The sequence below is a fragment of the Diaphorina citri genome, unplaced genomic scaffold, assembly GCF_000475195.1.
Source record: "Diaphorina citri unplaced genomic scaffold, Diaci psyllid genome assembly version 1.1 scaffold486, whole genome shotgun sequence".
NCBI classification, from domain to species: Eukaryota; Metazoa; Arthropoda; class Insecta; order Hemiptera; family Psyllidae; genus Diaphorina; species Diaphorina citri.
The window spans coordinates 43850-56037 of record NW_007377921.1 but is presented as its reverse complement, the minus strand read 5'-3'; the positions used below and the strand labels follow the sequence as shown (position 1 = coordinate 56037).

Sequence of the window (12188 nt, the reverse complement as noted above, 5' to 3'; positions counted from 1 at the left end):
TCGCGAAAAATGACCTCAATCCGCAAGCTTATGTTACCTCGTGATTTATGAGGGAAAAATGTTGTGAAATGATGTGTCACACGGTACATTTCAATCACTTTGTCGATTCGCGATCTTTGCAAATTTTCGCAAATTCGCGAAAAATGGTCTTAATCCTAAATCTGATGTTAGCACATGATTTATGAAGGAAAAACATTGTGAAATGATATGTCACACAGGTACATTTCAGTTAGTTTTGATCGAATCGCAAAAAAATAATGAATAGTCGATTGTACATGAGATTTTACGTAGAATAATAATATGCAATAAAAAATTGGGGTTCTCATTTGAAATTCCAAAGTTGGTACCAAGTTTGCGGTTTTCGCGAACTTGTTCGCGAATTTCAATATTACCAAAAAGTTCTTTGCAAAAATCAAACGGATTTTTTTATTTTTCGAAAACTCCAACAGATTCGGAGCAATTTGAGTGGGTCATACATTGGTGGACACCCTGTATATGACACTTATGAACCGGAATAGCAGATGGCTACAGAGGAATTATTATTATACCTACCTATGTACCCTCCATTCTAAAAAAAAATCCCATAGAATTTCCCCTGGACGTCCCAACCATAAAATCCCTTAGATTCAGGGAAAAAATTCCCTGATCTGGCACATACATCTATGATCTGGCAGCCCTGCCTCTCCACTTCCACCTTCCACTGTTCGTTCAAATAACCACTCCTCCTCAAACGCCGCTTTGGGCCCGGCCAGTAGTTGATCACGCTGACAAAATTGGTGACCGTACATGGTCCACTTGCTCCGCCTTCAACAAAAAGCAAATACAACACGCATCACTTTGGCCTTGACGAGCCGGTCGATTTGGACCAATCAAAACTCTCCACTTCATATATCGGCACATTCTGTATTCTGATTGGTTCAACGTAGGTAAACAAAACCAACTTCCAACTTCAGTAGTCAGCAGCAGGCAGCAGTACCTACTTTGAAGATTTCTGAATCTGAACCTGTGAAGAACACGTAACACGTATTCGGGATTTCGGGTTACGGGCTAGGTGCTGGGTCATTTCGCCGATAGTTGGATATTTTCCCCACCGGTAAATCGTATTTATCGTTGTATAAAATGAATTCCTTGTGTCTAGTGTTAGTTTTAGGGTTCGCACTTGTTAGCTGTGATGAGAGCAGTGTTTTGGATCTGGGGGATAGCGATTTCGAAGCTGTGATCAATCAACATGAAACTGCCCTGGTCATGTTCTATGCTCCATGGTAAGTATAAGTAGCTATAGTCTAACAGTATCTCCATCGTACCTACCTACCTGTCAATACATCAAGAAACATGGAATCCTGAGAGCCAAACTGTATGGTCTACACATCCTTGTTGCTCGGGCAAGCAAATCTATTATCCTCAGGGCTACACGTCGAGTTAAACTTGAATAGAAACTATGTTAGCATTCGGAATATCTAATATCCATCCAAAGTGTTAAATGAACCAATCAGATTGTTAATCCAAACTCTTAACTGTTCTATGCTCCGTGGTAAGTATAAGTAGCTATAGTCTAACAGTATCTGCATCGTACCTACCTGTCAATACATCAAGAAACATGGAATCCTGAGAGGCAAACTGTATGGTCTACACATCCTTGTTGCTCGGGCAAGCAAATCTATTATCCTCAGGGCTACATGTCGATTTAAACTTGAATAGAAACTATGTTAGCAATCGGAATATCTAATGTCCATCCAAAGTGTTAAATGAACCAATCAGATTGTTAATCCAAACTCTTAATGTCCAAGTATGGCACCATTTAACTCATAATAAAGGTGAACTCTCATGAGCAGGCCTGCTGTTTTCCTACAAGAGCATATATTATGCTTGTAGATTGATAAAATCACCTCTGATATTTAATGCCTTCCTCACTTAGATACTTCAAAATTTAACTCAAACAAATTACCTACTTAAATCAAGTTTACTCCTTCTTGCAGGTGTGGTCATTGTAAGAAATTGAAGCCTGAGTACGAGAAGGCTGCCACTGATGTCAAGGGTGCTGATCCCCCCATCTCCTTTGTTAAGGTAGAGTACCTATAGTTTTCTATATTATGTATAGTATTCTTAGCTGTACAGTAGTCCATTTGAATTTTCTCCTAAATGGCGGTGAAACACTCATCTAAAAAAAAAAAAAAAAAAAAAAAAAAAAAAAAAAATGACATTAGCATGAGTAAGGTGCTCTCATGGAGGGGAGCACATACCCTAGTCCTTATGACTCATGATCATGAAACAACCTAGATGTTTTTGATTTAGATGTAGATAAATAAATGATTAATCATGATTGAAAATATAATTTATGAAACTATTTGTCCAGGTTGACTGTACAGAGGCTGGTAAGGAAACGTGTAACAAGCATGGAGTATCCGGATACCCAACATTGAAGATCTTCAGAAACGGACAAGTGTCCAAAGCCAAGAAAACCGAATTGTAAAACACGTCACCCTGTATACGCGACGAACTGAGACACGCTGTATATACTGTGGAATGCGGAGGGAATAACGAACTTTGGTTTTGAGGGAAGATTTTTTTTTTACACTCTGTGTGGGATAAGGGCTCTTAGCTCTTAGTTTAACGAAGGCTAATCGGAGATTCAAGCTATCTTGCCGTTTTGTTGGAATATCCAACTAGTGTCCAGGGAGCCTATTCCTCAGGGTTCCAGAAGGTAGCCTCACAACTTTGCAAATCGCGAAACTTTGACGTTACGGCAACATTTAACATGGGTTATGCAAAGTTGAAGGTTTTTCTCCTGTAATATTGCTTACGTCATAATTGTTTATTTTTGCAGTTGGAATATCCAACTAGTGTCCAGGGAGCCTATTCCTCAGGGTTCCAGAAGGTAGCCTCACAACTTTGCAAATCGCGAAACTTTGACATTGGCGCAACCTTTAACATGGGTTATGCAAAGTTGAAGGTTTTTCTCCTATAATATTGCTTACGTCATAATTGTTTACTGCAAGTGTGAAGTTCTTTCTGGAACTTCTTGGCAGTATGGAATATTTTTCTGTGAAAAAGATTTGTATTTGGCCTTTTTTTCTACAAACTTTTGCAGGAGGTAGAGTTTCAATGAATAGTTGATTACTGACTGAAACAGCCTGTATTTTCAATATTTAGGTTTATGTTTTAACACACCACTGACTGAAACAGCCTGTATTTTCAATATTTAGGTTTATGTTTTAACACACTATATAAAAAAATTCAAACATTCTGTAACTAAAACTAAAACTAATGTCTCCACAGACCCCATTTTTTCGATCATCTTCCATTTATACTAACAGGGCCTCCGAAAGAACTTTAATGTCTTAACACACCATATAAAAAAATTCAAACATTCTGTAACTAAAACTGAAACTAATGTCTCCACAGACCCCATTTTTTCGATCATCTTCCATTTATACTAACAGGGCCTCCTAAGTAAGGGCCTCCGAAAGAACTTTAATGTCAATAACCCTGTATTGTCACACCTTGAATATATTTACCTAATGGTGTCATTTGAGGATTTGAGATTGATTCGTCTTGCATTTGTAATCCAGTTGCGTTTTTATCCTTGAAAATATTTACCTAATGGTGTCATTTGAGGATTTGAGATTGATTCGTCTTGCATTTGTAATCCAGTTGTGTTTTTATCTGTTTTAATATACGTATCTCTCATTATCACTGAGAGGGAGTTGTGTGCGATATTATTTGAATTCATAGCAATGCTCGCCTCTTCCTTCAATGTGAGAGAGCAGCTCCCTTGATTTATACGTTTTTGGAGCCTCGGATTTTGGCTCTTTCTGTTCTTTAAGATACTCAGAAAGGAGAGAATAATGCTTGATAATGAAAATAATTTCATCCAATCTCTTCTCCCTTATTCCCCATCTTTTTGTTCATGTAAAGTTGATTCTTGGTTTTTGTATGTACCTACATACTTTGATATTTCCTCAGTCGTGATTTACGGATTTTCCAAAACTCGCAGTGGTTTCCAAACTATGACCAAAAAACTACTAAAAATCGACCCATGGCCAAAACGGGTGGGTCAATTGACATGAAGTTTGTAAGTAAGATAGTTGTCTTGCCTTTTAGTAAGTAAAGGTATCCTGAGAACGGATTTTTCAAAACTCGCAGTGGTGCCCAAATTAGGGACGAAAACAAATAAAAGTATAATATGGTGCCAAAATAGTATGGTCAGGTAAAACAGTTAAGTACGGTACGATATGGTACGGTCGGGTACAGTCAAGTACGGTCAGATATGGTACGTTACAGTCAGGTCCTGTACTATATGGTACAATGCGGTACGTTCAGGTACGGTACAATACGACATAGTCAGGTACGGTCAAGTACGATACGGTACGGTGAGCTACAGTACGATACGGTACGGGTCGTGATTTCTAGGTAAATTATAAAATTCCAATAAGTTTAGGTATGAAATTATTCTGGTATTAGGTTTGAGGGTGATTTCCTAGAGGACGGAACAGTTAGATACGATTAGGTACAGTCAAGTATAGTCAGGTGCGGTACGATACGGTAAGTTACGCTACGGTCACCTACGGCCATTCCTCTTTGCATATGGCCATGCTGCATACGGCCATGCCTCAGCCACGCGCAAGCGGGCGGAGCCTGCTTGTAAATGCCATATTTTCCTAAAATAAGTGCCATATTGCCATGTTTTTTAGTGCCATATTTTCCCAAAATAAGTGCAATATTCTGAACTTCTCTGATTATAATACACTGATGATGGCGTAACAGCCGAAATGGATCCATCTGTAATTTAATAATAAAAATATACGTAAAACATAAAGCCAAGTGTTTTTACTCACCCAAAATCATTTTTAGAATTTTATATGTTTCAACTCTTTTAGTTTTACCATTGTAGGTGGCATATTCTACCACATAACTTAGATGTAAATTCTAACCATCTCTTATTTCTTGTTCCCCCCCCAGGGATGCTGTTGTTCTGTTCCGTCCCAAGCAGTTGCACAACAAGTTTGAAGACTCATCGGTGACGTACACCGCTGAGACAGCCAACGTGTTGAAGCTGGAGACTTTCATCAAGGAGAACTACCATGGTTTGGTTGGACATCGTCAGAGAGAAAACACTCAGGACTTCAAGCAACCCTTGGTCATTGCCTACTATGCTGTCGATTATGTTAAGAATGCTAAAGGTAAGGGGAAGAAACGTGAAAAATCAAGGGTGCACAAAGCCAGTCTAGTTACCTTGGAGGGTAGTGCACCTGCCTTGTAAGTGCTGGCTTGTGGGTTTGATTCTTGCCCGGGGTGAATCTTGAGCAGTCAAGGCTCATTCTCAGAACAACCAGCTTTCTCCTATCCTGTTAGTCCAGTCCTCCTCTTTTCTATTTCAGGACCATAAGATCTCTGTTGTTACAGTTCCCTCTATCAAACCTCTTGAAAAAAAGAGCACTTTTTTTTCAATAGTACTTAGGTATGTTGAATGTACCAGTTTCCAATGTGATATACTGGTTACTTAGGTAGTGAACTTAAACAAGATTGCACCTGCTTTGTGTTCAGATTTTTATGTACGATTCATCTGTAAGTACATCACCTTTTTTTATTTTTTTAATTATGTGACCTGTTGTGTTAGAGTAGACAAACCTCACTAGCAGATACAGATTTCTGACATGTAATTAATTGAACACCTACATATTGAATGATGTTCCCAGGTACCAACTACTGGAGGAACCGTATCCTGAAAGTCGCCAAAGGATTCGCTGACAAGTTCACATTCGCTATCTCCGCCAAGGATGATTTCCAGCATGAATTGAATGAGTTTGGATTTGACTATGTACCTTCTGACAAGCCTCTGGTGTTTGTTCGAGCTGAAGATGGAAAGAAATACGCCATGAAGGATGAATTCTCGTGAGTATTCAGACACATAGGTATTTCCCACCAGCTTAGTGAGCTTGGAAGGCCTTGTAAAATGTTGAATTTTGACCAATTAAAAAAGTATTTCGCTAGCCTAGTTAGCTTGGAAGGTAGCGCGTCTGCCTTGTGAGCGTTAGGTCGCAGGTTCGATTCCCGCCCGGGACGGATTTTATCCTAAAGAGGTAAGATTCGTTCTCGGAACGGTTGGCTTTCTCCTATCCTGTCTTCGTTCTCTTTGCTTTCGGGACGATAAGACCTTAGCTGTTAAAGTTCCTCCTATACTCCTATCAAAACTCGGAAAAAAACCTATCGTGTCATTACAAATTTTCATTAGTAAATGGTTTCTAAATGATTTCTTCAAATTAAATTATATTGATCCTAAGGGCAAGGTAAACCTGGACCTTTGACAAACGGAGTGTGTCTGAGGGCATGTGATGTCAACTTTCAATGTTTCTGTTTCAGAGTGGAAAACTTGGAATCATTCCTAACCAAGGTGGTGGCTGGTGAGGTAGACCCTTACATTAAGTCTGAGCCAGTACCTGAAGATAACTCCGGCCCTGTTAAGGTAGCCGTGGCCAAGAACTTTGATGAAGTGGTCACCAATAACGAGAAGGATGTGTTGGTAGAGTTCTATGCTCCCTGGTGTGGACATTGTAAGAAACTTACCCCTGTTTATGAGGAAGTAGGAGAAAAGGTAAGTTCGTCAAATTGAAGTTCGCGAAAAAAATCCCTCCTAACCGCCCAAGAGGGATTTTTTCCCCTCCCAAGTTTTTAGTTAAATTTCCTCTATGTATGATCTACGAATATACATTTTCAGTTTCAAGGCAAAGTGTTTGTTTTGAGGTTGTTTGTGGGATACTAAGAAGGTTTTTTCTTTGTTAAGTATGCCTTATTTATGCCGTCAGCCAAAGTTACATCTAAGCATCTAAATTTTTACCTCGACTGTTTCATTAATTTTTTATGTTTGTTTCGCAATAGCTTGAACGATTCGTTCGATTTCTTTGGTGACATTTGGTTAGAATGTTCACAAAAAGAAAATTGATTTGTTGGTGTTTCGGCCCAATTGGGCTATCGAAAGCTCTGTTTCGAATCTTTACAGGTAGTATTCATGAGGTAAAATGAAAGAAAACCCTTTAAAAGCATTGCCTAACCATAGTAACAGGTAGTAGCTATGAGGTAAAATGAAAGAAAACCCTTTAAAAGCATTGTCTAACCATAGTAACAGGTAGTAGCTATGAGGTAAAATGAAAGAAAACCCTTTAAAAGCATTGCCTAACCATAGTAACAGGTAGTAGCTATGAGGTAAAATTATCGCGAAGAAGTACAAAGTTGTAAATATCCTTACAGGAATGTAGTCCAGCTAACCACTATATGTATGCATTATGCACTGCACCAGTAGTGACAACTAATCAGGATGACTGTAAAATCAGTTTGTGGAGATATTAGAGATGATCCACCCCAATAGTACTTAGGTATGTTGAATGTACCAGTTTCCAATGTGATATACTGGTTACTTAGGTAGTGAACTTAAACAAGATTGCACCTGCTTTGTGTTCAGATTTTTATGTACGATTCATCTGTAAGTACATCACCTTTTTTTATTTTTTTAATTATGTGACCTGTTGTGTTAGAGTAGACAAACCTCACTAGCAGATACAGATTTCTGACATGTAATTAATTGAACACCTACATATTGAATGATGTTCCCAGGTACCAACTACTGGAGGAACCGTATCCTGAAAGTCGCCAAAGGATTCGCTGACAAGTTCACATTCGCTATCTCCGCCAAGGATGATTTCCAGCATGAATTGAATGAGTTTGGATTTGACTATGTACCTTCTGACAAGCCTCTGGTGTTTGTTCGAGCTGAAGATGGAAAGAAATACGCCATGAAGGATGAATTCTCGTGAGTATTCAGACACATAGGTATTTCCCACCAGCTTAGTGAGCTTGGAAGGCCTTGTAAAATGTTGAATTTTGACCAATTAAAAAAGTATTTCGCTAGCCTAGTTAGCTTGGAAGGTAGCGCGTCTGCCTTGTGAGCGTTAGGTCGCAGGTTCGATTCCCGCCCGGGACGGATTTTATCCTAAAGAGGTAAGATTCGTTCTCGGAACGGTTGGCTTTCTCCTATCCTGTCTTCGTTCTCTTTGCTTTCGGGACGATAAGACCTTAGCTGTTAAAGTTCCTCCTATACTCCTATCAAAACTCGGAAAAAAACCTATCGTGTCATTACAAATTTTCATTAGTAAATGGTTTCTAAATGATTTCTTCAAATTAAATTAAATTGATCCCAAGGGCAAGGTAAACCTAGACCTTTGACAAATGGAGTGTGTCTGAGGGCATGTGATGTGTTCCCATCCACTCGACTTTCAATCTGTTTCAGAGTGGAAAACTTGGAATCATTCCTAACCAAGGTGGTGGCTGGTGAGGTAGACCCTTACATTAAGTCTGAGCCAGTACCTGAAGATAACTCCGGCCCTGTTAAGGTAGCCGTGGCCAAGAACTTTGATGAAGTGGTCACCAATAACGAGAAGGATGTGTTGGTAGAGTTCTATGCTCCCTGGTGTGGACATTGTAAGAAACTTACCCCTGTTTATGAGGAAGTAGGAGAAAAGGTAAGTTCGTCAAATTGAAGTTCGCGAAAAAAATCCCTCCTAACCGCCCAAGAGGGATTTTTTCCCCTCCCAAGTTTTTAGTTAAATTTCCTCTATGTATGATCTACGAATATACATTTTCAGTTTCAAGGCAAAGTGTTTGTTTTGAGGTTGTTTGTGGGATACTAAGAAGGTTTTTTCTTTGTTAAGTATGCCTTATTTATGCCGTCAGCCAAAGTTACATCTAAGCATCTAAATTTTTACCTCGACTGTTGTAGCTATGAGGTAAAATTATCGCGAAGAAGTACAAAGTTGTAAATATCCTTACAGGAATGTAGTCCAGCTAACCACTATATGTATGCTGGTATGCACTGCACCAGTAGTGACAACTAATCGGGATGACTGTAAAATCAGTTTGTGGAGATATTAGAGATGATCCACCCCACAAGTAACTTAAAATGGGCAACAATGGCTATACATATACTATACACGGCAGAAAGGAGATAATACAAGGAAAAAGTAATTAAAATAATAAATAGTGCAAAATACATTTCCACTTTTATACGGCAAAATTCACCCATAAAAAACAATAAAAATAAAACAAAATGAACTTAGAGATACAAAAAAAAAAATACTTATGAACAAACAAAGTTAGTTAGGTAAGTATGTGCCCTATTTCTCTCAAAACAACTCTCATATAGTTCATCCGATTTCAATGACATTTGGCAAAAATGTTTTCTCATTGGTGGTATTGATGTTAGCTAATGTCAAGAATTGACCATTAGGCCATTTTCTTGTGCGCATCCCAATATTGAAAGATCTATAATTTTGCAACTTTTTAAATCGCAAATGTAACTTTATAAAAATATTTTTTAATAGGCATAATACTTTATCTCCTTTTTAATTTTAAAATACATAACGATTATTCCAATATGTATAACTAAATTAAAATAACATTAATACCAAGGTAATTAAAATTAAACATTAATTAACAATGAATCAGTCAATGTACCTGACGCTCGCACCACTACCGGCACGCTACGAACATTCAGTGGAAAATCTGACACACACACATTTCCTATGATTAGATCTGATAAGATGATTAATTGATAGGTATATGATAAGAGATCATCATGCATTCCCATATTTATCGTTATTGAATGAAGAACATTCCCGGCAGAATCGAAATTTTTTCGGCTGCCTGGAGTTCGGGGTGCACTCAGCCTCGTGAGGACAATTGAGTAGCTACTTAAATCGAGAAATTTTCTTGTAAGATTGTTTACTCGATCGCCGATCGTTCTTTAGAAGTATGTAGGAATCGGGCCCTTATTGATTTTTTTTTTCTTAGTTTCGCCATAACTCCTGAACACTTCAATTGCGATGGAATTTGACAAACAAGGTGTTTAATACTCATGAAGTTCATTTATTGGAAGACGTTTAGCTTTTTCGCTTATAAATCTTGTCTAATATTCTATAGAATAGGTCTTGGTTTAGTCCGCGTGACAGTTGCTGTATGTGAGTGTTGATCAGGTTGTAGCTTTCTTCTTCATAGATGGTGAATGTAGCGGGGAGACCCAGTTCAAGGTAGAGGTTCTTAATGTTGGCCACCCGGGAGGGGTCTTTCGAACCGTAGCATTCCTGCAAACGGAGAAGTGAGATAGATAATTAGGGAAGGAATACTTGATATGGGACCCTTTCATCAAGATGAAAAATGAGCCTAGAAGCCTATTGATTATTCCAGTCAAGTAGCTTCAATTTCCAAACAGAATTTCTCAGAAACTTTGATAACCAACCAAAATTTGAATTAAGGAACGGCTAGGTTGACACAGGTTACTTACCTACTTAAAGCGGGGCTCACCAAATCAAAATTGAGATCAATCTAGGATTTAGCTATACTTACCTACTTAATACCCAGTTCAATTTGGAATCAAAGCCAACTTTGGCTTCGTAAAACGCAGTCTTACTCTATCGTATTGATGTTTTGTTCTCTCCCCTAGCATCAGCACAAGTTCAGTTCTATCTCAGAAGAGTAAGATCTTATCGCATGATCCTCCCCTGGCGGCTACTAACACAGTATTGAGTAAAGATGAGAGTCGGGACTTCATGGCTATATTCCCAGACCTGGTGAGAGATCTAACAGACGCAGGGAGACACTCTGATATTCCAGACGTTACCAAGTGGTATGCTAAGGTAAGTCACTACTAGTTATCCTCAGTATTTGTTTTGTGGTACCCATAACTTCTCTAACAAAATCTCACTTTCCCAAAATTTTCACCATAGAAGTTTAAATATACAACTTGTCTAGCTGATGTGTTCCAGTCCACTCGACCCCCGACCCGAAAATATGATTTTACAAAGTGCAAATATGTTCTCACAAATACTTCACACTTTAGCCAGAATTATCGCGTTAATTTTTAAGGAACAGATTTGTTATGGTGTGTGTTTTTGCGGCTCAGTTTTGTCTCTCAGTAGCTAATAAATTACAGTTTAATGTTGCGGTGTGATGTAGCGTATCTTGGGATGTGGCACATGTTATGAGTTTATGTTTATGTGCTATAATTTATGTCTATACAATTCTACTGTGTAGGTACTACAATATAACAAGGCAATAAGCAATAATGTATACTTAGGTACCTATTTCATTGTACAGGTACTCCAATACAATGTTCCGAGTGGCAAGAAGAACAGGGGTTTAGCCTTAGTGGTGGCATATAAAATGTTGGCGCAACCCTCGGAACTAACACCGGAGAATTTACACCTTGCGCAGATACTAGGCTGGTGTGTAGAAATTGTAAGTATGTATATCGTATATCCAATAATACATGTACAATTATGTCCATTTTTTCCCTAAGAGATTTGATAGAGGGAACTAACAACGGAGGTCTTATGGTCCCGATATCAAAGAAAGAGGGAGGACAGGATAGGATAGGATAAAGCAGCCGTTCCAAGAACAAACATTATCAGATTTTGTCTAGCGGATACTTAAAAGTCGCTCTGGACGGGGATCGAACCCGTGACCTAGCGCTTACAAAGCAGGCGCGCCCGATCCTTTCAAGCTAACCAGACTGGTTAAAACCTTTATCAATATACTTTAAAGGGTATTTTGGGGGCGAAGTAAAGCGCCTAACCAAAAGAAAGAGAATATTGTGTTTGTAAAGTACTTACTAACTTGGTTCTTTGTTTGTGTTCTCAGTTGCAAGCGTTTCTACTAGTAATGGATGATGTGATGGATAATGCAACTACTAGGGTATTTTGGGGGCGAAGTAAAGCGCCTAACCAAAAGAAAGAGAATATTGTGTTTGTAAAGTACTTACTAACTTGGTTCTTTGTTTCTGTTCTCAGTTGCAAGCGTTCCTACTAGTAATGGATGATGTGATGGATAATGCAACTACCTAGTATACCATCATTGATAGCACTCAATCCAATATGATCCTTGTGTACTAATACTAATCATCCTCGTCTAGTAGTTGCATTATCCATCACATCATCCATTACTAGTAGAAACGCTTGCAACTGAGAACACAAACAAAGAACCAAGTTAGTAAGTACTTTACAAACACAATATTCTCTTTCTTTTGGTTAGGCGCTTTACTTCGCCCCCAAAATACCCTTTAAAGTATATTGATAAAGGTTTTAACCAGTCTGGTTAGCTTGAAAGGATCGGGCGCGCCTGCTTTGTAAGCGCTAGGTCACGGG

The 12188-nt window shown here is 38.6% G+C and overlaps 3 protein-coding genes and 1 long non-coding RNA gene across 4 annotated transcripts in view; 3 read left to right on the top strand and 1 right to left on the bottom strand.

The window, feature by feature from the left end:
• Nucleotides 1-975: 975 nt before the first annotated feature.
• Nucleotides 976-6625, top strand: LOC103509307 (protein disulfide-isomerase A3-like). The gene is made up of 6 exons (XM_026823684.1): nt 976-1262; nt 1977-2064; nt 2354-2466; nt 4954-5180; nt 5697-5892; nt 6361-6625. The coding sequence occupies exons 1-6, from the start codon at nt 1120-1122 to the stop codon at nt 6608-6610; spliced, it is 1017 nt and encodes a 338-aa protein (XP_026679485.1). The 5' UTR covers nt 976-1119; the 3' UTR covers nt 6611-6625.
• LOC113467485 lies at nt 3170-3962 on the bottom strand. The gene is made up of 2 exons (XR_003391549.1): nt 3598-3962; nt 3170-3515 (listed from the first exon to the last, which is right to left on the bottom strand). It is a non-coding gene; the product is annotated as an uncharacterized LOC113467485 (long non-coding RNA).
• Nucleotides 6626-7598: 973 nt separating the features above from the next.
• LOC103509306 (protein disulfide-isomerase A3-like) lies at nt 7599-8546 on the top strand. The gene is made up of 2 exons (XM_026823693.1): nt 7599-7804; nt 8282-8546. Exons 1-2 carry the CDS (start codon nt 7599-7601, stop codon nt 8529-8531), a joined length of 456 nt encoding a protein of 151 aa, XP_026679494.1. The 3' UTR covers nt 8532-8546.
• Nucleotides 8547-10472: 1926 nt separating this feature from the next.
• The window catches only part of LOC103509305 (farnesyl pyrophosphate synthase), a gene marked incomplete at its 5' end in the record, with an annotated part of 9344 nt that continues 7628 nt past the window's right edge, over nt 10473-12188 (top strand). Inside the window, 3 exons of the mRNA XM_026823689.1 lie at nt 10473-10682; nt 11143-11283; nt 11686-11798. Coding sequence (XP_026679490.1) covers nt 10473-10682; nt 11143-11283; nt 11686-11798 — 464 coding nt within the window. The remainder of the gene's footprint in view (nt 10683-11142; nt 11284-11685; nt 11799-12188) is intronic.

Bases quoted from the DNA above. Each gene is read 5' to 3' on its own strand.
- LOC103509307 (XM_026823684.1), top strand. From the start codon at position 1,120: ATGAATTCCTTGTGTCTAGTGTTAGTTTTAGGGTTCGCACTTGTTAGC. The intron at 2,065-2,353 runs GTAGAGTACCTA...CTATTTGTCCAG, and splicing joins CCCCCATCTCCTTTGTTAAG to GTTGACTGTACAGAGGCTGG. The intron at 2,467-4,953 runs GTAAAACACGTC...TTCTTGTTCCCC, and splicing joins AAAGCCAAGAAAACCGAATT to CCCCAGGGATGCTGTTGTTC.
- LOC103509306 (XM_026823693.1), top strand. From the start codon at position 7,599: ATGTTCCCAGGTACCAACTACTGGAGGAACCGTATCCTGAAAGTCGCC. The intron at 7,805-8,281 runs GTGAGTATTCAG...AATCTGTTTCAG, and splicing joins GCCATGAAGGATGAATTCTC to AGTGGAAAACTTGGAATCAT.